General features: G+C 40.2%; 6 protein-coding genes across 6 annotated transcripts; 4 read left to right on the top strand and 2 right to left on the bottom strand.

The window, feature by feature from the left end:
- The first annotated feature begins 452 nt into the window (after nucleotides 1-452).
- LOC108142646 (serine/threonine-protein phosphatase 6 regulatory subunit 3) lies at nucleotides 453-9,372 on the top strand. The gene is made up of 11 exons (XM_017266644.2): nucleotides 453-565; nucleotides 770-929; nucleotides 995-1,194; nucleotides 1,260-1,584; nucleotides 1,649-1,962; nucleotides 2,026-2,164; nucleotides 2,220-2,338; nucleotides 2,402-2,969; nucleotides 3,024-3,088; nucleotides 3,148-4,212; nucleotides 4,408-9,372. Exons 2-11 carry the CDS (start codon nucleotides 870-872, stop codon nucleotides 4,532-4,534), a joined length of 2,982 nt encoding a protein of 993 aa, XP_017122133.1. The 5' UTR covers nucleotides 453-565; nucleotides 770-869; the 3' UTR covers nucleotides 4,535-9,372.
- A 358-nt stretch (nucleotides 9,373-9,730) lies between these two features.
- Nucleotides 9,731-11,927, bottom strand: LOC108142177 (zinc finger protein Xfin). The gene is made up of 2 exons (XM_017265861.2): nucleotides 11,370-11,927; nucleotides 9,731-10,616 (listed from the first exon to the last, which is right to left on the bottom strand). The coding sequence occupies exons 1-2, from the start codon at nucleotides 11,899-11,901 to the stop codon at nucleotides 9,766-9,768; spliced, it is 1,383 nt and encodes a 460-aa protein (XP_017121350.1). The 5' UTR covers nucleotides 11,902-11,927; the 3' UTR covers nucleotides 9,731-9,765.
- Nucleotides 11,928-13,635: 1,708 nt separating this feature from the next.
- Nucleotides 13,636-14,879, bottom strand: LOC108142318 (pupal cuticle protein 20). Its single transcript, XM_017266071.1, has 3 exons — nucleotides 14,537-14,879; nucleotides 14,421-14,473; nucleotides 13,636-13,965 (listed from the first exon to the last, which is right to left on the bottom strand). The coding sequence occupies exons 1-3, from the start codon at nucleotides 14,877-14,879 to the stop codon at nucleotides 13,636-13,638; spliced, it is 726 nt and encodes a 241-aa protein (XP_017121560.1).
- A 2,285-nt stretch (nucleotides 14,880-17,164) lies between these two features.
- LOC108142332 (endocuticle structural protein SgAbd-6) lies at nucleotides 17,165-17,815 on the top strand. Its single transcript, XM_017266086.2, has 3 exons — nucleotides 17,165-17,308; nucleotides 17,376-17,467; nucleotides 17,527-17,815. Exons 1-3 carry the CDS (start codon nucleotides 17,300-17,302, stop codon nucleotides 17,753-17,755), a joined length of 330 nt encoding a protein of 109 aa, XP_017121575.1. The 5' UTR covers nucleotides 17,165-17,299; the 3' UTR covers nucleotides 17,756-17,815.
- Nucleotides 17,816-18,503: 688 nt separating this feature from the next.
- On the top strand, nucleotides 18,504-19,551 carry LOC108142278. The gene is made up of 2 exons (XM_017266007.2): nucleotides 18,504-18,842; nucleotides 19,268-19,551. The coding sequence occupies exons 1-2, from the start codon at nucleotides 18,607-18,609 to the stop codon at nucleotides 19,443-19,445; spliced, it is 414 nt and encodes a 137-aa protein (XP_017121496.1). The 5' UTR covers nucleotides 18,504-18,606; the 3' UTR covers nucleotides 19,446-19,551.
- Nucleotides 19,552-23,783: 4,232 nt separating this feature from the next.
- On the top strand, nucleotides 23,784-24,510 carry LOC108142302 (endocuticle structural protein SgAbd-6). Its single transcript, XM_017266054.2, has 2 exons — nucleotides 23,784-23,860; nucleotides 23,919-24,510. Exons 1-2 carry the CDS (start codon nucleotides 23,849-23,851, stop codon nucleotides 24,222-24,224), a joined length of 318 nt encoding a protein of 105 aa, XP_017121543.1. The 5' UTR covers nucleotides 23,784-23,848; the 3' UTR covers nucleotides 24,225-24,510.
- The last annotated feature ends 127 nt before the right edge of the window (nucleotides 24,511-24,637 follow it).

The following is a 24,637-nucleotide window of genomic DNA, read 5'->3' as shown; positions in this document are numbered from 1 at the left end:
GTTATCACTGATCAGTTCGAGCCAGAGTAACGGGCTGTTCTCACTGTATCCGCAGATCCGTTATTTCTTGTTGGCTATTTATATCTTAGGTGTTGCCCAAACGAATGAACCCCATATAATTTATAAATTCGATCTTATGGTGGTTAGTTTAATAAAAGTAGATTTTTTCTTGATCAGAAATAAACTGCTCAAAATCGAAGTCGATCTAACCAAATTCGAAGTGCCTGGTTTTTGTGGTTGTTTAGTTTTGGTACATTTTTAATTTTCATAAATGCCTTCTCGTTTCACTGCTAGAGTACAATTCATCAATTATTAAACGAAAAAACAAGAATAAAGTTTCTCGTTTTCGAAGCAGCTGGGTGTGAACGTGGTAAAAGGCCGATTGATAAGCGATTGTTTAAAGACACGGTCTATCGACCGCAGCTATCGCACTGGGTTACTATACGCTCTAATCGAATATTGTCCACCTCTACGAAGCAGTGAAGAAAATTATAGCGTGGTTTTTTCGGTAGAAAAACAATTAAAAGTGCAACAAACAGTGAGAAAAACACAGTCCAACCAACTCGTAAGTGAGGCCCGCACCACCCCCCACCCAACGAAAGGCCAACCGACCGGCGAACAGTCCTTTTTCGGCTCGCATTCGTAGTGTATATGTGGGACCTGCTTGGCATAATTACAAAAATTTACGCATTACTTTGTGCGAGTCGAGACTCTGAAGTGTTTTAATCGAGCGATTCCGCCTTTCAAAATCTCCACTCCCGTCCCGCAGAGCCGTGCATGCCCAGTCAGCAGCGATCCGCGAATCCAGCGCAGAGATTTCTTGATTCCCCCAGCCTGAAAGTGTCACCGCCAAGACGTACGTGCGAAAAATGTTTTGGGACAAGGGTTATGCGCCCTCCGCGAATATAGAGGCGCTGCTGGAGAAGGAGGTAGGTTATGCCACCCGACCATCTGGCCAAGTCTCACAACCCACTCTTGTCTTGGCCACCCCTAGAACTCCACGCTGGAGGAGTTCCTGGACGAGGAGGACATACTGCAGGAGTGCAAGACGCAAAAGAAGAACCTGGTCAACTACTTTACACGTCCCGAGGTCATTAGGCGCCTGGTGGAGCTGATCACGACCGAGCCCTCTGAAGATGTGCCCATGTCGCAGCGATTCCGCTACGCCAACATGTCCTGTGAGATACTTACACTGTAAGTTGGGCACGCAGAATCCTTCACACCATTCTATATCCTTGTAAACTACTGTCCATTTTTAGCGGCCTGCCGTCCCTGGATGAGAAGCTACTGACCGACGCGGAGACGCTACAGCTGCTGTATTCATATCTGGAAAAGGAACCACCGTTAAATCCATTGCTATCGTCGTTTTTTAGCAAAACGTTTAGCATGCTCTTTACCAAAAAGCCTGAACAAGATTGGTTTTTGTATCAACACATGTGCCTACAACTCCTGGAGTATATTAAATCGCAGAAGACCTTTTTGGATTTCATTTGTAAACACTTTGACACACCGGTCATACCTGATCTAATAATGCAGATGATGAAGGACATCGAGGGTGGTCAACTCAAGCGGAACCTTTTCGAAGTGAGTTCATTTTGAAACGCCTCCATGAAATTAATAGCTTAAGTGTCCTGCCCTATTTTTACAGTGGCTAACTGAAGATAAAATTGTGGAGAGACTGATTGAAATATTGCGTAATCCTCAAGAAACCGACAAGCATGCAAATGTTGCCGACTTTTTCTGTGATCTTATTAACCAAGGGCGCTTGATGCGCCAGACGGAGCAGGAGAACGATTCGTTTGAGCCGGCCTTCGATGGCTCCAACCCCATACTGAAGACAATTGAATCTGCGGACACTATTGAAGCCTTGTTAAATGTGATTCTGGAACCAAACGCTCAGGAGAGCGCCATCTTATCAGGAATATCGGTTGTACTTACCCTTATCAAGCCAATTACCTTCACGTAAGTTGTGCTGGTTGTATTTTTGTCACCTCGTCCAAATGGGATTGCATTATTTTCTGGCAGAGATGAGCCCAACTCGGATCGCCAGCGGTTGCTGCAAAAGCGCGAGCGCGACTTCCACCAGGAAGTGCAGGAGACTGTGATCACTGTGATGGCGCCACGCCTCCAGGAATTTGTCCACATACTGAAGAACCCGCCTGCGGTTAGTTTGGAACTTCTAGTCATAAAAAACCAGTTGTTTATCGCTTGTTTTGTAGAAACCCACACTGGAAACAACGGCGGCGGTGTTGACGCCCCCCTTTGGCAAGACCCGCCTACAAGTGTGCCGAGTATTTACCGCCCTGTTGGAGACCAAGCATGAAACCATTCAACAGGCGTAAGTTGCTTTTTAATATGAGACTTTAAACTGACTATCACAAACATAATATTCCCTCTTCAGAATCTGCGCGACTGAGTATTTCAGCCTGCTGCTCGAGTTCTTCAAGCAGTACTGCTGGAACAACTTCCTGCACACTGAAATGGAAAAGGCCCTTCACGTGGTCTTCTACAACGAGCTGTCCAACAACAACACGGCGTCCACAGAGGTCACGGACTTCTTCACCGCCGACTGCCTCATCAATGCCTTCCTGAAAGTGGGCACCGAAGAGTCTGAGGTGGAGATGAAGAACGCTCTTAACGATGCAAAGCGGGCGGAGGGAGGCAACGAGCAGGAAGGTGGTGACATCGAAATCGAAGTGGCAGCTGCGCAGGAAGCGGCTGCCCAGGCGCAGAATGAGCAACAGCCAGCGGCCGAAGAAAAGCAGGAGGAGCAGACTGCCCAAGAAGAAGTCAGAGCAGAAGCAACTCCTTCAGAAGGAGAAGAACTCAAAGCCCAGGAAAATCATGTGGAGAACAGTGAGATTGATGGTGAATCTCCAACAGGTCAGCAGGAAACGGAGCCAACGCTCAATGATCTCGACAAGACCAAGACCGTGCCTAGTGCCCCGCCCTCCGAAATGCAAACTCATGTAAGAAGCAGTTAAATCCCGTCCAGAATAAGTCATAAATCTCCTTATTTGCAGTTGATTGTAAACTGTCACTTGGTGTCCAAACTGGTCGATTTTTGGCAGCACAATGCGCAGGCGCAGTAAGTTGTTGAGTTTTGTGGAAATCGATCAGTAAATAAGCATATGTTTTCACTTATAGATCTGCTGAGAAGGGTCGCCGACTGGGCTATATGGGCCACCTTATCAAAATTCTGCGTCACATTACGAATTGTATATCAGAATCTGAACATATCTCCGACCTGATCACCACCAGCCTAAGTGACGAAGCCGAACTTAAGCTCTGGCAATCGCTGATCGATGCGGAAACCGGTGAATTCACGATGGCGGTCAAGCAGCAGACCAAGCTGCTGGCCGACTGCAATCCGCACGAGGAGAACGAGTACAGTGTGGGCTCCAAAGATTATCTGGGCGAGACAAATGCGTGGGACACCGGAACTCTGTCGTACAGCAACATGGGATACAGTGACCTGGACAATACGTTGCAGGACATTGTGTTTACCATGGACAACGATCAGAACTTGTTCCAGTTTGGTCGAAACATTGACGACGAGGATGATGATGACGATGAGCATGGCGATCATTCAGGAGGTGGCGATGGTCACGGACACGGCATGTTCACCAAAAACTCAATCACGTTGAACAACTTGGCGGACCCCTGGGACATGGACGTCCAGTTCTCCGACATTCCCAGCGTGTCTGCGCAGGTTAACACGGGCACCGCCAACTGGGGCACGGATTTTAATGCGGACAACTTTGCCGACTTCGATGCGCACTTCAGCACCTTTGGCAGTGATCTGGGTATGCCCACAACTGCTCCGCCAGGCATCGACGAGGCGGAGGACTCTCCCGCCGCCCCGCCAACTGCCACCGAAGTGCAGGCAGATGATGAGCGCACACCCGCTGAATTTGTTGAGCCCGTTGCGGCCAAGAGCATCCAGAATAACATAGCGCGTAGCGACGATCAGCAGGCTGAGTACGACAATAATGCCAATGTGGAGAAGGCCATTAGCGAAAAGCTAGCGGAGTCGAGTATTGTGGAGACCGCGTCGATTGTTACTCGACTGCAGTCTGTGCTGCTGGACGGCGAAGAAGACTACGAGGACGACGAGGGCATGTGGACCAAGCCCCTGGGTGGAGATCGTCCCACGGAGACCGAGCAGACCACGCCCATTTCGAATGGGCCAACCAGCAAAGTTCATGAATTGTAAGTTAAACCTTGTAGATTTACTTTGTGTGTATCCTGAATTGTAAGTGTCTCACAGTGGTTTAAATTTTGATTATAATTATTTATTTATAATTACAGCGGGTTGGTATTATTGTTACTTTTGTTAATACATAAAAAAAATATCTTAGTTGTTTTGTAAAAGGCTTAAATTAAAACCGTTGCCCTACTTTTCAGCAACCATGCCAATGATAACAGCAGCAGCAACGTGGATGGCCACCAAGCCAACATCACAGCGGAGCAACAGAAATTGGCAGCCGGCGCCAAGACGAACAATGTAGAAATTGCAACTACGACCACATAAATGAACTCTCACCACACCACACCACACCACACATCATCAAACCGCAATTGTATAGCATATAATGTGTCGACGACAAATTGTAAAAATGCCTTTGATTTGCTCTTTGGTCATTCTTATACATAATCATGCATACATATTTATATAAATATATACCACATACTACTATCATACGTACATAAATAACAGGCTGCATAGTACAACAAACGATTTGTGTATTAGCAAAAGGCCGAAGCCCGCCCAAAACCAAAATGAAAATTATCAAAAACGAAAAAAAAAATGTTCAAAGTGAAAAGTATGTTGTTGATTCCTTCTGCTCCTCGCTCGTATTGCCAATTATTTTAATTATTACTCTTCCTTCATGTTTCCTAATTAGGCGAACTGTATTTTGTTTGTAATTTGTATTAGTCTGTCGTTTTAGTACGCTTTTACTTTCAATACTCTCAATGTGTTAGGCAACCTATGAGCATTACTTAAAGTACCAAAATTCACGCAACGTCTTAGAATGCTTAGTTTATATTTGTATTGTATTTGTTTTAGCTCGATCAGATGAGGAATATCTACCTATTCATACTATATATATATATATATTTACACACATATTTGGGTGCTGTCCAAAAATGTCGTCATCCCATTTTCCCCTATTGTCGTCCTCCTTTTGAAAGGAATTCCCTCCAATTAGGGATGACGTAATGTTCGGACAACCCCACCCTTACACACTTGTATTGTTAAATTGGAGACTTGTATTTATTATATGTATGTATTTTGAAAGCAAAAGCAATGCCAAAATACCGACACGTTCAACACCACATACCGACATGCTGCAAGCACAAAAGTAATATATCGGTATATAATATACTTATGTCTTTTGCCATTATTACCTTGTTTGTATACAAATCGGTTTAACCAAAAATTTTTCGTTGTCAAAAGTACAAAACACTGATAGCAAAAACACAAAAGAAGATGAAAAAATCAAAAACAGCATTTGTCACCACATGAATGATTTACACCCCCGATTTACACACCACTACCTATGACTATATACGATTAACAGAACCAAATGAAACAAGAAATTCAAAAGAAGACTTTCCAAGAAGACATTTTAAATTTATATTTATATTTTTTGTGTATTGTTTTATTTACTCTGTTCAAGTTGTCGCTGAAAAATGTTTGTGTTTTAAACGTGCAGAAAACCACGAACAAAACGCTGAAAAACATTGAGAAGAAGTTTAACAAATATGCCATCTTTTGCTTCCAAATAATTATGTTTAAAATATGATTAAAAATAAAACAGAAACTACTTTAAAAGTGAAATCGATGTTTGTTTTACACAAGACGACTTGCTCACCAAAAACAAAAAAGAAAAAAAAAACAAAAAAAGAAAAACAAACAAAAATGTAGACACATAGAGTATATTCTAAGATAATCAAGAGAGAAAAGCGGGCAGCATATCAGGCAAAGACGTGTGGAAAATGAAAACTAAATAACCAAAACCCTCCCCACACATCCTAAGCTAATGCAGATAATCCTTGTTTGCTGTTTAATTGAGGAAACTTATTAATAGGACACAATTTTGCACAAATTTAAACTGGCTTTCTTTTTATTTTGCATTCTGTAGCAGCACAAAATATTAACGAACAACCAAGAACATTGATTAAAGAAATACTGCATAAATAAGAAATTAAAAAAAAATATTGAAATGTTTAAACTATCTCTGATGAAAAACTGTGATAATTAAATGAAGTTGCAGGGTATTTGATAAAGCAAACTTAATTTAAACAAATTGTAAAACTTCAACTAATGGCCTCAACCATTTGGAAAATACAAAACACAGCCAACACGAGACACTCTGAACAAGTTAATTATACGATTCTTTAGCATCACAATCAGCATGACACCTCGACAACCAAACAGCAATAACTACTGCAATGAAATCTAATTGAAGGAGTTTTAATGTGTAGTCTGTAACCGTGCGAAAGTATCACTAAGTTCGAGCTAGTAGGGATAGTACAAGATCGCAGCTCTTAGTTCTCTAGCTTCTCACAAACTAAGCACTAAACTAAAGTAAAACTTAAATACTCATATCAAGCCAATTGTAAACCTTGTACTGTACATACAATTGTCCCCAGTATTGTCTTCCCCTCTAGTTATGTGTTTTCGGTTCTACCAACTAACTTAGTATCCAAAATCCAACGATTAGCGAAGATGATCGAGTCCTTCCCTTGTGCATATGCCTTAGTAAAAACTACAAAAAAAAAAAAAACAAAAAAAATAAACAACTCTCACACCCATAGAAAACCACGTAGAGAGGTAGAGAGTGTACTATCCATAATTCTAGAGTTAGTTTCAACTACATACTGTGTGTCTTTTAAATGTTAAGCAGCTGCAGCAAGCTTAATATATATACGAATACTAATGAAAACCAAAACGGAATCGTAATTATAATACCTAAAAATGATGTAGACAAAGTCTTGTGGGCAGCTTTAAGCATTTTGTTTGTCTAATTATATGAACTTGAATAAGAATACCAAACGTCCAAAGTTTTTTGCAAACAAGAACTAAGAACAATTGTGAACAAAAAAGTCTTCAGAAATGTTTTGATCACCTCGATGTGAAAGAGAAACAGAGTTATAAACACATAAGTACATGCATGCCTATATACAGAGATACATTAAATTACCGATTGATTGATTGATCGATTGATCCGCATCTCGAGGGAATGACATGCATTAGGTGTTAAGTGAGGTTGTAATTTTCGTGGCGCAATTAATTGACATAAAACCAAAACGGGATTAAGGATCGAAATGAAAATGCTATTTTTTAAGAATCGTAACGTACATCATTTTGTCTGTGTGTGTTCAGCAATTCAGTATTTCAATTAAGCCAATTCAATGAATACCCCTAAAACAATGCTACAATGGTTTCCAATTGCAAACCACAAGAAAGGGATATAGAAATGAAGAATTCAATATAATCAATCGAAGGTCTAATTCTCTAACTCTTTAATAAAGAACCAGCGGGAACAACAACGAGGAAGAAGCAACTGTAATACAACAAAGAATAAGAAATTAATAACTTAAACTTCATACAGTAAATATATATTTGAATATAGAAAAACGTAAAATTTAAAAAAGGAAAACTTACAAAAAAAAAATCAAATTGTTAACATAATGGATATTTTGTTAAATGCGAAACTTTGAACGAATTACTAACCATATTAGCAAATAGTTAATGAAAACCGAACCCAAGTGTGCTTCATGTATGAATTTATGTTAGATATTTACAACAACAATACGCGTATACATATTCCTAACTAAACCAAGCAAAAGAAAAGCCACATACAGAATTTGAATATTACTCTTAACGAATAACAACTATTGGTGTCTATGCATATACAATTAATTATTAACAATCTATACTATATATAAACTTTGTATATGTAAGCCGAGTACAGACTTTTGAAAACTGCGAAACGTATCGTCAAATATCCGAAACAGACATATTTGTCACACTTGCTATAGAGCATATATATAAAAATACGTTAAGTGCTCAAGGTGATAGCTGCACACTAGGGTGGACCTTAATTTTTAACAATTAGGAATGCCCTCTAAATAAATTGAAAATATATAGTTTTAATGCCTGCAGATGGTTTCAATGTGGATCACTCATGCACCGTGTTGTAAGAAGACACTAAAGCGGGCATACATGTCGTATGAGTAATTTTTGTGAAAACGTTAGAGCCACTTTGCTATGCCTTAAAACTGAAGTAGTTTTTAATTACAGTTTCAATTTCAGTAGCTTAATCATCGTTAGCCAAATATAAATCTGAATAACTAAGACTTTTTGTGACAGAAGTAATGTACAAATACATTTTTACACATTTTTTAAGGTATTTAAACTACACACTACATTTATTTATGAAAACCATTCAAATGAGCTTTAAAACAGTTAAAATGGTTACATTTTTGTACTCTTAAAACTTAGTTCTGGTTAAACATTTTGATAATAATGCGTTTCCTTAGTTAAGCTGGTCCACCCTACTGCTCCCACAAAAACATACACGTACAGAAAAATACCCAGACACATACTCGCCGCTTTGCTTGCCACATTGTTTTTTGGTCGAAACTCCGAGGGAATACTTTAAAGCGAAATACTAACCCCAAAGGGACACTCTGGAATCGCGATTTCTTGAGTAAGTGCCTTAAACTAACAGAGAGAGATAGTAGTGGAGAGTGGGAGGAAGATGAAGAGTGGGAGGATTTGGAGGACTACGTCTCCAGACCCAAAGGTAAATCGAGTGTTTTCGGTACATTTGTTTAGGGAAAAGGAGAGACAGACCTTTGTTCAAAACTCTACTAAGTGTTAGCCCCCCGGCAAACCAACTAAATGTAGTTCCAGAAATAAAGCAAACAGAATAGTTAACTCTATGCTCCGATCTATACTACTTTATAAGTAACACGTACCGAATACCTTTACCGTCGCATTTCTACACTGGCATATACATAGAAGTAATTGTACGATTAACTATGATTTAAATCATGAATTTGTGAGTGTTTTCGGCCCGTCTACGTTTTGCTCAACGCGCACACACACCCACAAAAACACTGAGATTAGTCCGCTTTACCCAAGTTAAAGACAATTTGTGATTGTTTTGCATGTACCCTAAAGTTAAGCGAGTTTACACGAATATGGATTAAGCCGCAGAAAGCGGAAGCGGAAGCGTAAACTGTACGAGTAATAGCATTAATTGTCCTACAATAAGATTTGTGCATTATACGATTGAAATTCACTTTGAATTCGTATTGAAATTTATCAATAAAGCGATACTATTTGATTCTTAACACCTAACAGTCTTTTAACTACCAGTTTTCCTGGCTTTTAGTTTTGCTTTCAATAAACATTTACATCTTTAGTTTAGTATGCAAACTTAAAAATTATTGAATATGTGGCTGAAAATGGCACGCTTAAAACAATTTTTTTTGTTTCTCTTTTGTGTTTAATGACACATTACTATATTTATAACTCACTGTTATACTTCAAAATATTTATATCATCTGTTTTAAATGAGTTTTGAATACAATCTCCATCTTAAAAAATTTATAAATATTTGAAAACTTATAATATTTGTTATTATGTTTTTTATTATTCTTAATATCTTAATAAATATTTTAAAATTATATTTCTCTATCACAGCGGTTTCCCACAAAGCGTGCCACACAGATTTTCCCCAGAACTCAGCTGGATTTCGAAGTGGTCACCGTCTCCATGGCCAATGTGGTAGTGCTGGTGGTGCTGGATTGGGAGTGGGAGTGGGAATGGGAATGGGATCCACGGTGCCGCGTTTCCATATGACGCTGCAAATCCCTGCGACGTGGTAGGGATTTGTGGCACAAGTGGCACTGGGAGCGCGCTTCCGTTTCCCCCTCAATGTCCACATCGCTGCCGGCTCCGCCGCTTGCACTTTCCGCGCCTCCCGTGGAACCGCTGGGATGCGTCTGCAGGTGCAACCGGACGTGCTTGTTGAGATTGCTCGGATCGCCAAACGGTCGCAGGCAGAACTTGCATTTCAGCGGCTTGAATCCGGTGTGGGTGCGTATGTGGATCTTGAGGCCGTATTTCCGGGAGTACACCTTGCCGCAGTAGATGCATAGGTGACCCTGCTTGGAGGCACCCATGTTACTGACTATGGCTTCGATCTGTGCGGCCGCGTTCATCGGATGTGCGGCCAAAGGAGCGGTAGCCATCGAAATGGAGGGCAGATAGGACAGCGTTCCCGGAGTACTTGTCGTCGTTGTCATGGGCAGACTCTGGGTAAGTGCTGCAATCGGGCGGAAGGCGGAGAAGCGCGGTGGCATCTGGGGCGGTGGCGAGTGGGTGGGCGAGGCCGAGGAGGTGGATGAGGTCGCCGGAATGGGCGAGTGCTGCGTGGCCGTTTGACTTCGCGACGCCGCCTTCAGAGCGTAGTGCAGTCGCATCCACAGGATGTCCATGGCACTGCGGCCACAGCCCAGGGCCAAATGGATCTTCAGCGGATGCGGCGTCTCGAAGGTCAGATGGCACGAGTGACAGGTGTACCGGCTATTTCCTGGAATAATCAGAACAATATATTGCGGTTAGGTGAATCTGTTATGCATCGATAAATAGTTATTTTATTATTTATTTTTTTATAAAAAAAATATATTATATTTATAAAATACTAGTTCTACATCAAGAGAAAAAAGGCAAAGTAAAATTAAACATTAAAATGTTTGAAGGTTTCTTTTTTTTTTAATATCAACCAATAAAAAATTTGTAGATTTCAATTTTTTTCTTTCAAATCAAAATTTTGTTATACTTAAAAATAAAACTTTTGATCTGAACAAACCACCCTTCGGGGCAATAAATAATTGGATTTGCAAAGTGTTTCTAGCTTTATACAATAAGATGGATTTATTATAATAAGATAACCAAAAATCATTATGAAAATCAAAAAAAATAATAGTTCGATTTATTATTTTTTGTTTTTATAAGCAGTGTATGAAAATCAAAAAAAAATAATAGTTCGATTTATTATTTTTTGTTTTTATAAGCAGTGTATGTTTTTTAAGATCGATTTGTTTTTTAAAAACAAAAATAATGAAAGAGTGATTTATTGTTTTTGTTTTTCAAAACTGTTCATTGTTTTATGACCTATCTAATAATTTTGTAGTATTATTTTTGAATTCATTTAAGTTTCGATTAAGGGTAATTTATTATTTAACAAAAAATATTAATTTTATTTAAATTACTTAATTATTTTTACTTTTTTTAAGAAGGTATTTTGTTAAATCATTTTAGTTTTAAGCCTTTCGATGCTTACCTTGAATATTTAAGGGCGTTAGGAATGGAATGCCCATGAGGAGGACCAACTCCTCGCCGAACCAGGCCACGATCTCGTCGTCCCTGGCCACATCCCTCACCAGGCGCACTCGCACCGCCTGACCGCCGTGCAGCTCGAAAATGGCATTGAAGCTGTAGACATCCTCGGAGAGTTTGATCTGGCGCAGCTGGGAGGCAGACACGACCAGCTCGCCATTGGACAACTGGCAGTGCGATCGTCCGCCATCCGTGGGCGTGGCCGTGGAGCTCAGCAGAGCCGAGGTGGGAATGGCGATCGAACAGGTATCCTTGGGCGTGTATTGCGTGGTGTAAACACCTGGTCGCGGATTGCTCCTCATCCTCTTCGCTGGACTGGCCGTACTCGTGGTGGCAGTCAACGTGGTCTCCGTCGGTGAGGTGCTCGTCATGGTGCTCGGTGAGATGCTGGTGCTGGGCAGCAGCTGCTCGATCCGAAAGATCAGGCTGGCCGAGCGCTTCTGCTCCAGACTATCCAGTTGAGCTGTCGTGTGCATCGTGCGCGTTCGAATTCGATTCTGCGTTCCAATTGGATGTCGGCCGGCGTTTTTATACTACGCCGCATCCGCATCCGCATCCGCATCCTGCTCCCTTATTTTTGGATTTTGTTTGGATTTGCCACGGCCTTGCAGTGTCACAATGGCACGGCTGGCGGCAAGTGCAAGAATTCCCAGCCCAGAATCCAGTCCGGCACCGGCTACGGCCTCGACATAGCTACGCACTTTGCCGGCTCAACCCCTCGGCTCATTTGGCATCCCTTTTCGAGGTCCTGGTGCGTCCTGGTGGTTGCTCGGCAAGTGCAACATCATGTCCTCGCAATCACCAGAGCACTAAGCCAAGCTAAGCGGCCTGTAGCAAGTGTGCGTATTCCTGTGCCAAAAATTCTACTCCACCTCCTTTTCCGCCGCTGAGTCCTTTATTTTTTGGCTTTTGGGCTGCGCACAAGGAAAATGTTTTTAATTGAAATTAAACGATCGTTTGTTGTTACTTCCCCCCGTGTTGTTGTTGTAATGCCACCATGTACAAATCGCATTCGCTATCGTCAATGTCATCCGGCCCATGGTCCCTCCCTCCATATGATGCCTTTCTTCCACTATGATGCTAATGACATAATATATTGGCGTGTATCGTTTCACTATTTGCGGTTTGGGGTGGGTCGTGATTTCTCCGCTCATCGGTCGGTGGTGCGGATTTCGGAAAGGCACGGGCCCAATAAAAGGTGTTATTTGAGGTAAGGAGTAGTAAATGGTTTTATTTGAATTTGTCAGATTTTCATATCCCTAAATTATGTTAAAGAAAAACAAACGTTAAAAAATTTAAAAAAAAACCAAGGCATCACATTTTTAAAAAGAAAAGAGAAAAATCACATTTTTTTTTAAATTTTTTACCATTTTTAAGACCCCCATTTCCCAATCTTCACTACATTATAAGGATTGTGCCATTTTTTCTCTATTTTATTAAAAACTAATAAAATTATAGTAAAAACCATTGTTTTCCCGTTTTTTGTAAATGATTTTTTCTAAATATTTCACTAAAAATTCAAATGTTGTTACAAAATATGAAAACAAAGATTATTCTCATACATTTTTTTTTTAAATAAAGTTAAGTGATGTACATTTTTGGCATATAAATTCAATTTAAATTAAATACTTGAGTATTCTTCCTATATGTTTAGTTATTGAATTACAAGCGCCCCTGTGTTGTATTCACCTAACCCTCATCGAAATCAGCTCCGCTCCTGCTCGCTGACAAATATGCTACGAGGCTAATGTTTTCATTATTGCGACACAATCGCTTGCTAAAGGACACCCCTCGTCGAGCGATCAACAGGATAAAGTTGGGCGAGCGATTGGCAAGCAGGGAAAAAAACATGTGTTGCCAGTCACACAGCCGCCGCTCCTGCTCAAGGGTTGCAATGGTGGCCAAACAGGACACACCAAACCCAAATCCAGTCAGGAGCAAGGTGTACCAGGCCCAGGACCAATTCCGGCTTGGTGTTTGCTAGTCCTCAATAAGTAGGCCGCCAAGGGGTTTTCATTTAAAGCATTTTAATTAGCAATTGCCAGCGGTTAAGCATAAAAATTAATAAAAATATTATTTTAATTTTGAAGTAGGTATTTAAAGTACTTTTTAAATTCTTCATTAAATGAATAACCCATACAATAATTATTTGTTGAGATCAATTTCTTCAAAGTATTTTCACGGTGTAAAGATAAAATGTTAATTATCATTTACTTTCGGCGGTAGGAATAGCCACCTCCACCGCCTTCATCGTTGCCTCCAGTCTCGTTGTCATCGCATCCTTGGCAGCCTCCTCCGGCCGCCAACTTGTCCAGCGCCTCCTGAATCTCGACGGGAATGGGTGGCGGGGTGGGCAGGTGATCGCCCTGCGGCTGGAATCCGTTCTCATCCGCAGTATAGGTCAGCGAGATTTGCTGTCCCTCGGGACTGGTGTACGAAAAGGAGCCCTCAGCCGCCTGCGCCTCCGCTCCCTTCACCCCTGGATTCTTCAGGTAGCCCATTTCCTCGGCCTTTATTCCATTTCCGGTCTCGTATTCGTACTAAATTCGGTGTTAAATATTTACAATAATTACAATATATATTTAAATCAACTGAAAAACTGCGAAGTTATAATTTTTGTCACATATCTTTACGATTTGGGTACCAATGGGATTATAATGAATTTAAAAGTGTAAATCTAAATTACCATTATTTCATCTCAAAGAATATTAAAAAAAATTTAAAAACATCGAAGTTATTTTGTTTTTTTTTTTAGTAGTGTGATGCTGATCAAGAATATATATACTATTTAGGCAGAAATATTTATCAAGCAGTCAAAACTTGTACATTTAAAAAAAAATTTGAGAGCGGAAATCTTCGCAAGCCTAATATATTTAATTATTACTTTAAATTTTTGAGTATATGATATCTTTATCTTCTCAATTCTAACACTTTTACTAGTGGAAGGTTATTGACTTGATAAATGGTTTTCTAGTTCATAGTTCCAATGACTCACCTTATAAGAACCATCTGTATTCACCTTGGATTCCAGCTTGATAATGGGTATAACTTCTCCACCGCCTGACGGACCACCGCCTCCTCCACCTCCTCCACCTCCTCCACCTCCTCCACCTCCTCCACCTCCTCCACCTCCTCCACCACCTCCACCTCCTCCACCATTGCCATTGCCTGGTGGCAAGTATTCATTTTTGGGGGGAGGCTTTCCATTGCCATTTTTGGGTGGTGGTCCATAGCTGTTATTGGGCTTGGGTGGAGCAGGTGGTGGCTTTCCATTGCCATTCTTGGGGGGACCATAGCTATTGGTCGGCGGTGGAGGAGGTCGAGGTGGTGAAGCTGGTGGCTTGGCAGGCAGATAAGTTGCCGGAGGAGGACGAGCATTTGGATAGCCCGGTGGTTGGCCCGAAACGTAGCCAAAAGCGATACAAATCAGAGCAAGCAAAATGGTCAGCCTCATCTCAAATTCAAACTGTGGCTGGTGCTCAACGGCTCTCGGTTTTTATACGACCAGCCACAGGTGGTTTTGACCGCGACCCCTTGACCCCAGTGGAGCAGTCACGTGCCACGGCTTCCGATTGGAATTGAAAACACAACGAAATCGAAAACAGAACCAAGTAACTGGGCCACAGCAAGTGCAAGTGCAGAAATCCCCAGAGCCATCCGATTAGCTGAAAGACTGACAAAGCGCTAATAAATTGAGGGTGCAATCTCGTTGCCAGAGCCCTCAGCCAAAAGCCCTCACCCCTTCTTTAGCTAATCGCTAAAAACAACAAAACCCGCCCGGCCACAAGCAAAAACTTTTAATTCAAAAGCAATTTTCAACAGGATCGGGCAACACCTGCATGACCAACCCAACCCAACCCAAAAAACCGAGCTCAACCCCGCCCGATCCCTTGCCTAATGCACTTTGCCTGTTGCCAAGGGGTGCTAAGACCCGGATTCGGGACTCGGATTCGGAATTCAGCATTCAGGAGGCAAGACCATCGAGGACAACATCCGACTACAGCGGCGGGGTTGTCGGCTTTAGTCAATCGTCTATTAACTTTTTGGCAGCCTGGGCACAGTGGTGCTAGTTTAGTTGAAAATGTATTGAATTAAACTGGTCTAATTATGTGGTATTTACAAAATTACCTCAACTTTTTTTTATGTTTACATACAATCTATTTCATTTAACAAAACCCTTAAAACTGATTTTGAAAATCTTTCGTGAATCATTATATTTATTAATCATTCAATCATTTATTTTAAAACATTAAAATAATCTGGAGGTAATTTTTATAATATTTTCTTAATAAGTAAAATAATAATTCTGCTAACATTAGTTATTAACTATTTTGAGCTGGTTTGGGACAGTAAAAGAACGGACAGACTAATTCAAAATATATACCAAACTAAAAAACGTGTTAAGTAAGATGAGATTTATGCTTTTAAAAATTGTTATAATATATTATTTATTTTCTAAAAATTTTCGTATGCCTAAAACTTCTTGTCACTTTCCACTGTGCGTCCTGTTGCGGCTGCTGTTGTGTGTGTTTATCATTTGGTAGCTCAGCTTGTGCCAGTCGTGGATGCCGCTAATAAAGAACCTTCCCCGTTTGAAGGACTGAGGAAAAGTCCGAGCTAATGGCAATGTCGTTTGCAGCTTGTCCTACTTGTAATGTGCTGGCGCACAGCTGACGCGCTCCCAGGATTCGGGATTCAGGATTTAGGAGTGGAGGTGGTGTGTGGACTTTGTGAACCTGTTCCGACCGTCAGCTGTGGACCGCGGGCTGCAAGATTTGGCTCGGAACCAAGCAACCACCGGGGAGGACCTGGCTGCACCGGCTGCATAAAAAAAACAATTGTCGGTCCCCCGGTCCTTTGTCCTTGGTCCTTGATGCTCGGCTTTTGGTTTTCAGTTAGCCACGCACCGATGGCACATATTCCACGCCCGCATTTGCGTTCATAAAGCGAATTCTGACAGCGCGGAACGATCTGATTGCGATTTGGCGTTGTTTTTGCGAGGGTTGGCCGATTAAGTTCCTCGTATCGCTTAAATAAACATTTTCAGATGAGGTCCGTTGATAAATTGGCCACTGGCCCTCGCTGACAGCCTCCATATGAGATGACGCGCGGGAATCTGTGCAACTGTCGGCGCTATTAAATGAGTTCTATTACGAATATTAAAATAGTGTGTTTGTCAACCGATTTGGCCGATCTGACTCATAAGATGGTTTCGAAGAATTGAAGTATCAACAACAAGTAGAGTGTTTAAATCAGTTTGCAGTGAAACGAAATTTATTGAGGAGTGGTCATTAAACAGTGTTTACAAAACCACAATTGTTTTGTTTCGAAGTCTTTAAATTAACCGTTAAATTAAAAATAATACCCCAGAAATATACCTTAACTTACAGGGGTATTTTGGTTTTATTAGGATTTTCATAATGAAATTTAAATGTTAATGTTAATGTTTATAAGAGTATAATTATTTGTCAGAACACATTTATAACAAATAATGATTAAATAAACTTAAGAAAAAAAAATAAACCATATTAGATATTCAAACTAAACCCCAAGAAGAGCATTTAAGTGTCATGTTATTTTTGATAGTGAGTTTATTAATCGCCTTTCTTTTTGTGCTTCTCCGGCGGCTTAGAACAAATGTTGGGCCATAAACAATGACGTAATCCTATTCGGACTACGACTCACTGTTAAATAGCTGGCTGCGCAGATATTTGTTTTCATTATTCCAATCTCTTTGACTTATTTTGGCTGCTTGGCTCATCTCGCAGAACATCTTCAGTTGAACTCGGCCAACGAAGCGGACAAGAACGAAGCTCTACAGTTCTCAGCACTACAGAAATTTCATTTAAACCTATTTAAAGACACAAAACCGCAATGAAAATGGTGAGTACAGCACTTAAGAGCATTAAATGTCTTCTCCTTATTTAATTGTATTTATTTCTGCATACAGATTTGCCAAATATTGTTTATAGCGGCGATGTCGGCGTTGGTTTCATCAGCGGCTTTGGAGAAAGGTGAACGAGAGGAGGCGCTCCATTTTGGGTAAAGTTACTTAAGTTCATGTGGCAGAATATGTATGAAATACCTATTTTGCCCAAAAGATTCCAGACAGAAAATGGTCACCGGAGAAATGAGGCTATAACATACACAGTAAAACCGAAAACGGATAAGGAGCCCAACGAAGTGACAACACAAAAGCCTGTGGAATTTAAGGGTGGCTATAGCTTTATATCGGCCGATGGCTATGAGTACCAGGTCCTCTATAAGGCCAACAAGAACGGATTCCAGCCCTATGTGACCGCCCACAAAATCAAACCGGATAAAAGTTAGTCCAACATTTTTCTTTGTATTGTGATAGATAATTAAAAAACCGCATAATTTATCAGTGTATTTAAGCGTGGCTCAAAAGCTCTTTATTCGTTGGGTGCAAACTTGGCTAGAAAAAGCTCAGATGAGCTGGGCCAGCTCGTTAATCTTTAATCATTTCGAGATAGACAGCTTGCAACATCAACAGCATAATAATAATCTACGATTTCTCTATAACTTGTTGTGGGTGTTTGGCCTTTGTAATGTAACGAGATAAATTAAATAATACACAATGATTAGTGAGTTTTGTAAATTTTAAAAGGGACATATTTATGTTTGAAAAAAACTTGGTGATGAAATGATTTCGTTTCAGATCCCTGTTATAATAAAACATTACTAATTTCGCTAATTAAGATAATTAGTTTGTTCCAAAATCGGAGAAAAATAGTTAACATCTTTGATTACAATTCTGAAAAAGTTAGGTAAGAGTATACATTAGTCAACGCTAATCCAAATCAAACTTTCTTTCGTGGGTAAGGCCGATTAGTTTTCCAATTTGATGGCGTTTGTAATGTAATGCACATATTTGAGAGTCGCCATCAAATTGTGTCTCGACCCGTGGAACTCTTTTGCTTTCGTTATGCAAATCTCAATTCAGCGTCGGGGAATTGGGCAACCCGCTACTTCGGGCGAAGCTTACTCAGCAGTTTGCAGTGCCTCTTTTTGTTTTGGACCAACAACTCATTATGGACCCACAGGTGTCTTATGCGAGTGGCCTCGAAGAAGACGCTTCATTAAGCTTCCAGCCGCCTTGGTTGCCAGTTGTGTTTTTCCCGACCCGTGTTTCTCCACAGGCCACCAACTAACGATCCACAATGAGCCTGTCTTCGTTAACAAGCAGCATCGGCCATGGCCAAAAGGAGGCTCGCAATGGACTGAATATCAACAACAAGCTGGTGCAGGCCCTAATCCTGCTGGTGGCTTGTGTCCTTTTTGGTGCCAACTTGAACTACGCCTCTTTTCCACCGGGCACTGTGATCGACATCAAGCTGGGAGATGTCACACTGGAGCAGTTTAGCTATACTCCAACTCGGGACGGATACGAGTTCAAGTAGGTTTATTGATCAATATGATTTCAAAATGAAATAAGACTAAAAGATAAATTAAAATGGTCAAAAACTTGCCCCAATAAGAGCAGAAGCTGTTTAGTTTGCTGCTCAACAAAATTGTATTCTTTTAATTATAAATATTATGATTATGACATAGTGTTCCTTTCTATCTGGTATAGCTTAAATGATATTTTATTTACCAAAAAGGTTATATTAATGAATTTTAATTTAGATCTCATTAACATTTTTTAAAAGGATATATATCTTTCCAAACTAACATATTACATATGATTTTAAGGCTGGACATATTATAAAAATCAACCAACAATAACTATAAATTCAGTTTATTTCCGTTTCCCAAGTTAATGATTTTGATTATATTGATTTTCTATACCGAGTCACTAATTGCAATATTTCTTACTTTTAGCTACACCCTACCGGATGGAACTTTCCGGGACGAGGTCGGCAAAGTGCTGAGTGGCACTTCGGCAGCTCAGGATCTTGAGAATGCCAACAACCTGGCCAAAAATCACCGTCCATCTCGCGAAAAGGGTCTTAAGGTGCGCAAGCTGTCCGGAAAATCCCTCTCTTCCCTGGCGGGATAAATAATTTTAGAGATCATTCCTATAACAACCCATCACGAATTTATTACAACAGTTTTCCCACTGTTTTAGGCTAGTATATAAAACAAAAACAATCGATTCATAATAACCACCTCTTTGAAAACTTGTTTGTTGTGCAAGGGAACTTGAGTTGACAATATGCAATGGGATTATATAAAAGCATGGTGATTAAGAAATAATGGGCAAATTTGGCGAGTGAGTTTTAATTTGAAAAATGTTTTATTTTTAACATTTTTACCAATATCTAAAATTTGCATTTTACTCTTCTCGTGCATATTTTTCAACGTAAGAAATTTTCCAACCATTTGATATCGATGCATATTAGTTTATACAAATATAATCAATTTTACATGCTCTATAAAATAAATACAATCTACGTTTTTTAATGCGACCTGGCTGGCGTTAAGCAGGTGTTTGTGCAGGCCAAAAGTTCTAAAAAGTTCTCCAAATAATGTTCAGCTTGCTGGTCATCAATAATGACATTGGGTTTATCTATATTAAAGTTGTAGTTACTTGTTAACTACTGATACCTTTTTATATTAATTTATGATTATATTTATTTATCTGTAGCGATTTTCTTTATTTTTTGAAGCATACTTTTAGGATGCACGTATACCTAACTATGATTTTTACAATTTCTTTCGTTTAAAAGTGTTAATCTTTATCGAAATCAAATAAATGTTTTTTTATTTCAGACTTGTTTTTAAATTGGTATGTCTAAAAGATACAAATTTATATCAATAAAATAATTCCTAAAAGTATATAACGATTAACCCCAGGTTATCTGCTTTAGTCTTTTAATGTTCTGCCTAAAAGCTTGTAGTCTCATTTCCTTTAGTTTAATTTACTGATTAAAATGGGTTTAATGTTATGGTTTATTCTGGTTAACATATATGAATAGTAAAGGACAATCCAACAAAACATTTTTAAAATTGGATTGTTGTTTCAAGACTTGATATTATTTATTATTACTTATCACGACTATTTAACTAAATAGCTTAACAATAAATTGTTGCCTAAAAGTAATGAAAAATTTGAGGACGATAAACTTGTTTGGTTTTAAGAAATTCCAATAAAATGTATGTCGTACCCAAATTGTAAAAAAAAGTCTACAAAATTGTTGACAAGCAAATGAAACATACTTTTATAATCATTATCATTAGATAGTTTTGATTGCTATTTGTTTTGTTGAAATTATTCTAGTTACTTAAAAAACAGACTGCTGAGGTAAACAAACTTAAATTTGAATGGATATTCACGGCAATCAATCTTTGCGTCAGTGTTCTTTTTTTGCGAAGACTTAAAATACGTTGCATTCAGGCCACAAAAAAAAAAAAAAAAAAACAAATATAGTCAAAGCCTGCAATAAAATTAAATTATACGCACGATTCTTAATGTCAGGTGTCAGCAGAAGTATTTCTAAAACCGTTTCTGCTTGTGTGTTTTTACATAGTTAAATGCAAATATTACGAAATAAGCGGTCAAAGTGATAAAAAAGAAATGAAAAAACAACAGCAATGTGACATTTACATATTAATAGAAGTGTGGGGAAGCAGGGGGAGTGTAGGGGGCCCTGCTATTAAAACATTGCCATTAACGCTCAAGTGCTAATTTTGCAGACCCAGTTGAAGCGGCAGCCAAATATGAGCGGAGACGAGATGAACGTGAAAATGGGGAAAAAACAAAAACAAAAAAACAAGAAACACGAATCCGAGTTCGATTCCTACAGCCGAGTTCAAGCCGGTCTGGCCAAGTTTGGTTTGCGGTGCGTGCGAGTTGGCAACGAACGAAAGCCGGGCCAAAACGGCGGCTGAATGGGCGGCGGACAGCTGGACGGACATCTGGACGGACAGACAGACGGATAGCAGCAGCATCTGGCGCTGACCTTGAAGACGTAAATGTGAAGACGCATCTACATAAATTTCTATGGTAACTCGACGGCTATATCTGTCTGGGTATCTGTTCGTGTATCTCGTGTTTGTGTACTGAAAGCGACAGTCCGAACGAGAAGATATCGAAGCTGAAAAACCTGTCGATTGCGGCTTGATTAGAACAGTTATGTAAATGATTGTGTATAAGGAAGAACTCAGCCCAAACTGGTCGAATTATATCCACTGAATGACAACGCCCCCGCACACAGCGGCAATCATTCCGATTAGCGCGGCGAGCCATCGATCAAAGCCAGATTAATTATGCAAATCCAGCATGATAAATGCAGCTCGTTGCAGATGCCCTCGAAAAGCTGCGGAAAGAGACCCAAATAATATATATTATGCAGCCACGAACCGAGTGGAACCAATTTCAAGGGCTCAAGTTCCCAAGCTCAAGTTCAATTCGTAGGCGGACAGTCTCAATTAATTAAGACTTTAAGTTATAGGATTATTTTGGGAAGTAAATAATTTTTTTAAAGGCTAAACATTTGTTCTCTATTAGAGAGCTTCAAATTCCCCCAAGCCTTTTTATTTTTATAGATTTTTGATTTAAGATAATTTGAGCTCTTTGATTAAGTAATAAAGTTTTGGTTTGACTTTTCTGGTGAATTCATTATTATCACACTATGGTAATATTATTTTTTATTGCTAAATAACAATTCCTATCCCTAATGTCTGTTGGTTTTCAGGAATAGTCTTATACGTGCCTTAATTAAATTATATATTTGTTGATAATGGACTCTAAAAATTATAATTATTCTGCGAAACGAGAAAAAAGCATTTTGCTTAGCTCAAATAATTGGGTGCTAAGAAATCAAGAGAAAAATGTCAAAATGCCAAATTGCAGCTGCCAAAGAATCAGGCAAGAAGTTGCGCTTTAAAGCGGCATTTGAGGAAATGCCAATATCAATGCACAACACCCTGCCGATGATTTCAGACAGAAATAAAGTTGTTGGCGAATTGTGCCAACAGTGGAGGAGGCTGGGGCAGAGCCGTGATCGACCAGAGGCCGACCGATGACCAAAACCAAAACCAAACCAAAGCTAAAACCCGACCGACCGGCTTAAAAGATCCGCTGTTGAGGCTTCTTCATCTTCAACGGCCTGTAGCGGTCAACGAAGGTGGCATGAATTGGCAAACAAAAAACGGCGACTGAAAAACAACAAAAGTCAGAGATTTAAATTGCATGCGAGCCGTAGTTGTAGGTTATTCGATGTATTTTTTTTTTCATAAGACCAACTGCTACCAACTGCTTTTGGCGCTTGTTACCGGGCAGGCACATCAATCGAGCGCTGTAAAGGCCGTTGCATATGCCAAAAGTCAACCTGCGGTTCCATCTCCATCCAAAGTTTCAACCACTGTGCACTTTGGCCATCACACATGGCTCAGCTCGTGTTCTTCGTGTCCGCGGCTTGAACTTGCTGCCCTGCCAATTGGCGTCGACAGCACTTGAACTTAGACTAGAGTCTCTGGCTGGTAGTCGTCTTTGATTTGGGCTTCATCTGGGCGCTGAGCCGTTCTGGTTACTGTTTCCCATGGTTCTTGTCCCGGTATTTCCCCAGAGCTGGCCAATCAGACGGCAACCTTTTCCCCAATACATCTTCTTGAATCATGAACTTTTTCGAGTTTTCTAAAGCTGGTATTCAGCACTCGGAGAAAAAAGAGTCTTAAGTGGACGATTCGACCTAATTATTTGATAATACATTGCATCACAGGTAAACAGAACTCTAAAATTCATGTTTAAGGAGAAAAACATTTTGAAAAGAGTTAAAATATTTCTATATATCATAACAATTTGATTTAAAATTAAAAAAAAAAGGTTGATGTTTAAATGTAATTTTCAAAACATAATTCTTTGTTTATAAAAGTTATGCGATTTGTAAAGTAAAAAAGGACAATGGGATATCTCTTTATGGATTTATAAATTATTTCATAATCAGTTCTGACTCTTTAAAATGTTTATACATGGTTGACTTGTGTAAATAATTTTTTAGATTTAATTTATTAGCTAGTTGGTTATGTTAGTTTACTTATAATTAAACACTAATAAATAAATAGTATTTGTAATAAATAATTGTGGTACAACAGTACAACTTAGAAGAGTGATTTTTGAGTGTGGGTGAAGAGCAGTAATACCATTCGGATGAGTACACTGATGCACAAAGCCGCTTTAAATGTTACTTGTCGCAGCGACTTTGGCGACTTCGGTGCAACGCTGGCAATTGAAAAACAAGGCAAAAAAAAAAAATGGAAATAGAGAAAAACATTTAGTCGGCGACCGCCAGAGCCGCTGAGCTGCTTGGCTTCTTCCACAATTGTGCAAATTTATGACGTTTGCAAATGCGGCTGCGAGTGCAGTATAAAATGCAGTGGACGCCGATGCAACGCCACCATTAGACAACCGCCAGTTTGTCCAGTCGCATAGGGGAATCTGCAATCCGAGAACCGCTCAACATGATGAAATTGGTAGGCCCACTTGGATGACCAGGATGCCCAAAAGGATACCTAATCCCTTGCCTTTCAGATGCTAGTCGTTGGCTCGATGGCCCTGCTCCTGGCGCTGGCCAGTGCCCGGCCCCAAAACGATGTGGAGGTGCTGGAGTACGAGTCGGAGAACATTGGCATCGGAGGCTACAAGTTCAGCTACAAACTGAGTGACGGCACCAGTCGCACGGAGGAGGGCGTGGTCAACAACGCAGGCACCGAGAACGAATCGATATCCATCCGAGGATCCGTCAGCTGGGTGGCTCCCGATGGCCAGACCTACACCATTAACTTTGTGGCCGACGAGAACGGCTTCCAGCCGGAGGGTGCCCATCTGCCCAAGTAGATCAGCGCTCCCGAGGCGACCCTGTAAATACCCCATAACTCAATCCACCACCAACCCGGCCATAGAGTGAGGTGCTGAAGTCCTGTCCGGAGGAGCTGTCCCCTGTCCCGCGGCAGTTTGTCGGCCAGTCAGTTTGTAAGTCGATCAGTCAGTCAAGTCAGTGTCGTGCATTGTTTTTTTTATTCCTTGTTACTCGCATTAAAGCCGAACTTTCGATTCTCGAACAAATCAGTTTTCTTTGTGGCTCCTCAAAGGTGTTTGCTTAGTTCTGGGATTCATATTTTAAAAATAACCATTAATATCTAAACAGGTGGAACCTGATATACAGACGGATTTGATACTTCAGAAAGGACAAGGTAAATATTACTGTATTGGGTGGGAGCAAAGGAGCAAAAATTATAGTTTTCATTCTT

The sequence above is a fragment of the Drosophila elegans genome, unplaced genomic scaffold (assembly GCF_018152505.1).
Source record: "Drosophila elegans isolate 14027-0461.03 unplaced genomic scaffold, ASM1815250v1 contig_208, whole genome shotgun sequence".
Lineage (NCBI taxonomy): Eukaryota > Metazoa > Arthropoda > Insecta > Diptera > Drosophilidae > Drosophila > Drosophila elegans.
The sequence above is the reverse complement of the archived record's forward strand: the minus strand, read 5'-3'. Positions and strand labels throughout refer to the sequence as shown.

What these genes read in the sequence shown, in the direction of transcription:
- LOC108142646 (XM_017266644.2), top strand. Translation starts at nt 870, where the DNA reads ATGTTTTGGGACAAGGGTTATGCGCCCTCCGCGAATATAGAGGCGCTG. An exon ending in TCCTGTGAGATACTTACACT is followed by an intron (nt 1,195 to 1,259) that starts GTAAGTTGGGCA and finishes GTCCATTTTTAG; the next exon opens with CGGCCTGCCGTCCCTGGATG. An exon ending in TACTGAAGAACCCGCCTGCG is followed by an intron (nt 2,165 to 2,219) that starts GTTAGTTTGGAA and finishes CTTGTTTTGTAG; the next exon opens with AAACCCACACTGGAAACAAC.
- LOC108142177 (XM_017265861.2), bottom strand. Translation starts at nt 11,901, where the DNA reads ATGCACACGACAGCTCAACTGGATAGTCTGGAGCAGAAGCGCTCGGCC. An exon ending in AACGCCCTTAAATATTCAAG is followed by an intron (nt 10,617 to 11,369) that starts GTAAGCATCGAA and finishes TGATTATTCCAG; the next exon opens with GAAATAGCCGGTACACCTGT.
- LOC108142318 (XM_017266071.1), bottom strand. Translation starts at nt 14,879, where the DNA reads ATGAGGCTGACCATTTTGCTTGCTCTGATTTGTATCGCTTTTGGCTAC. An exon ending in AGGTGGAGGAGGTGGAGGAG is followed by an intron (nt 14,474 to 14,536) that starts GTGGAGGAGGTG and finishes GCGGTGGAGAAG; the next exon opens with TTATACCCATTATCAAGCTG. An exon ending in ATACAGATGGTTCTTATAAG is followed by an intron (nt 13,966 to 14,420) that starts GTGAGTCATTGG and finishes CACCGAATTTAG; the next exon opens with TACGAATACGAGACCGGAAA.
- LOC108142332 (XM_017266086.2), top strand. An exon ending in GAGGAGGCGCTCCATTTTGG is followed by an intron (nt 17,468 to 17,526) that starts GTAAAGTTACTT and finishes TTTGCCCAAAAG; the next exon opens with ATTCCAGACAGAAAATGGTC.
- LOC108142278 (XM_017266007.2), top strand. Translation starts at nt 18,607, where the DNA reads ATGAGCCTGTCTTCGTTAACAAGCAGCATCGGCCATGGCCAAAAGGAG. An exon ending in CGGGACGGATACGAGTTCAA is followed by an intron (nt 18,843 to 19,267) that starts GTAGGTTTATTG and finishes TCTTACTTTTAG; the next exon opens with CTACACCCTACCGGATGGAA.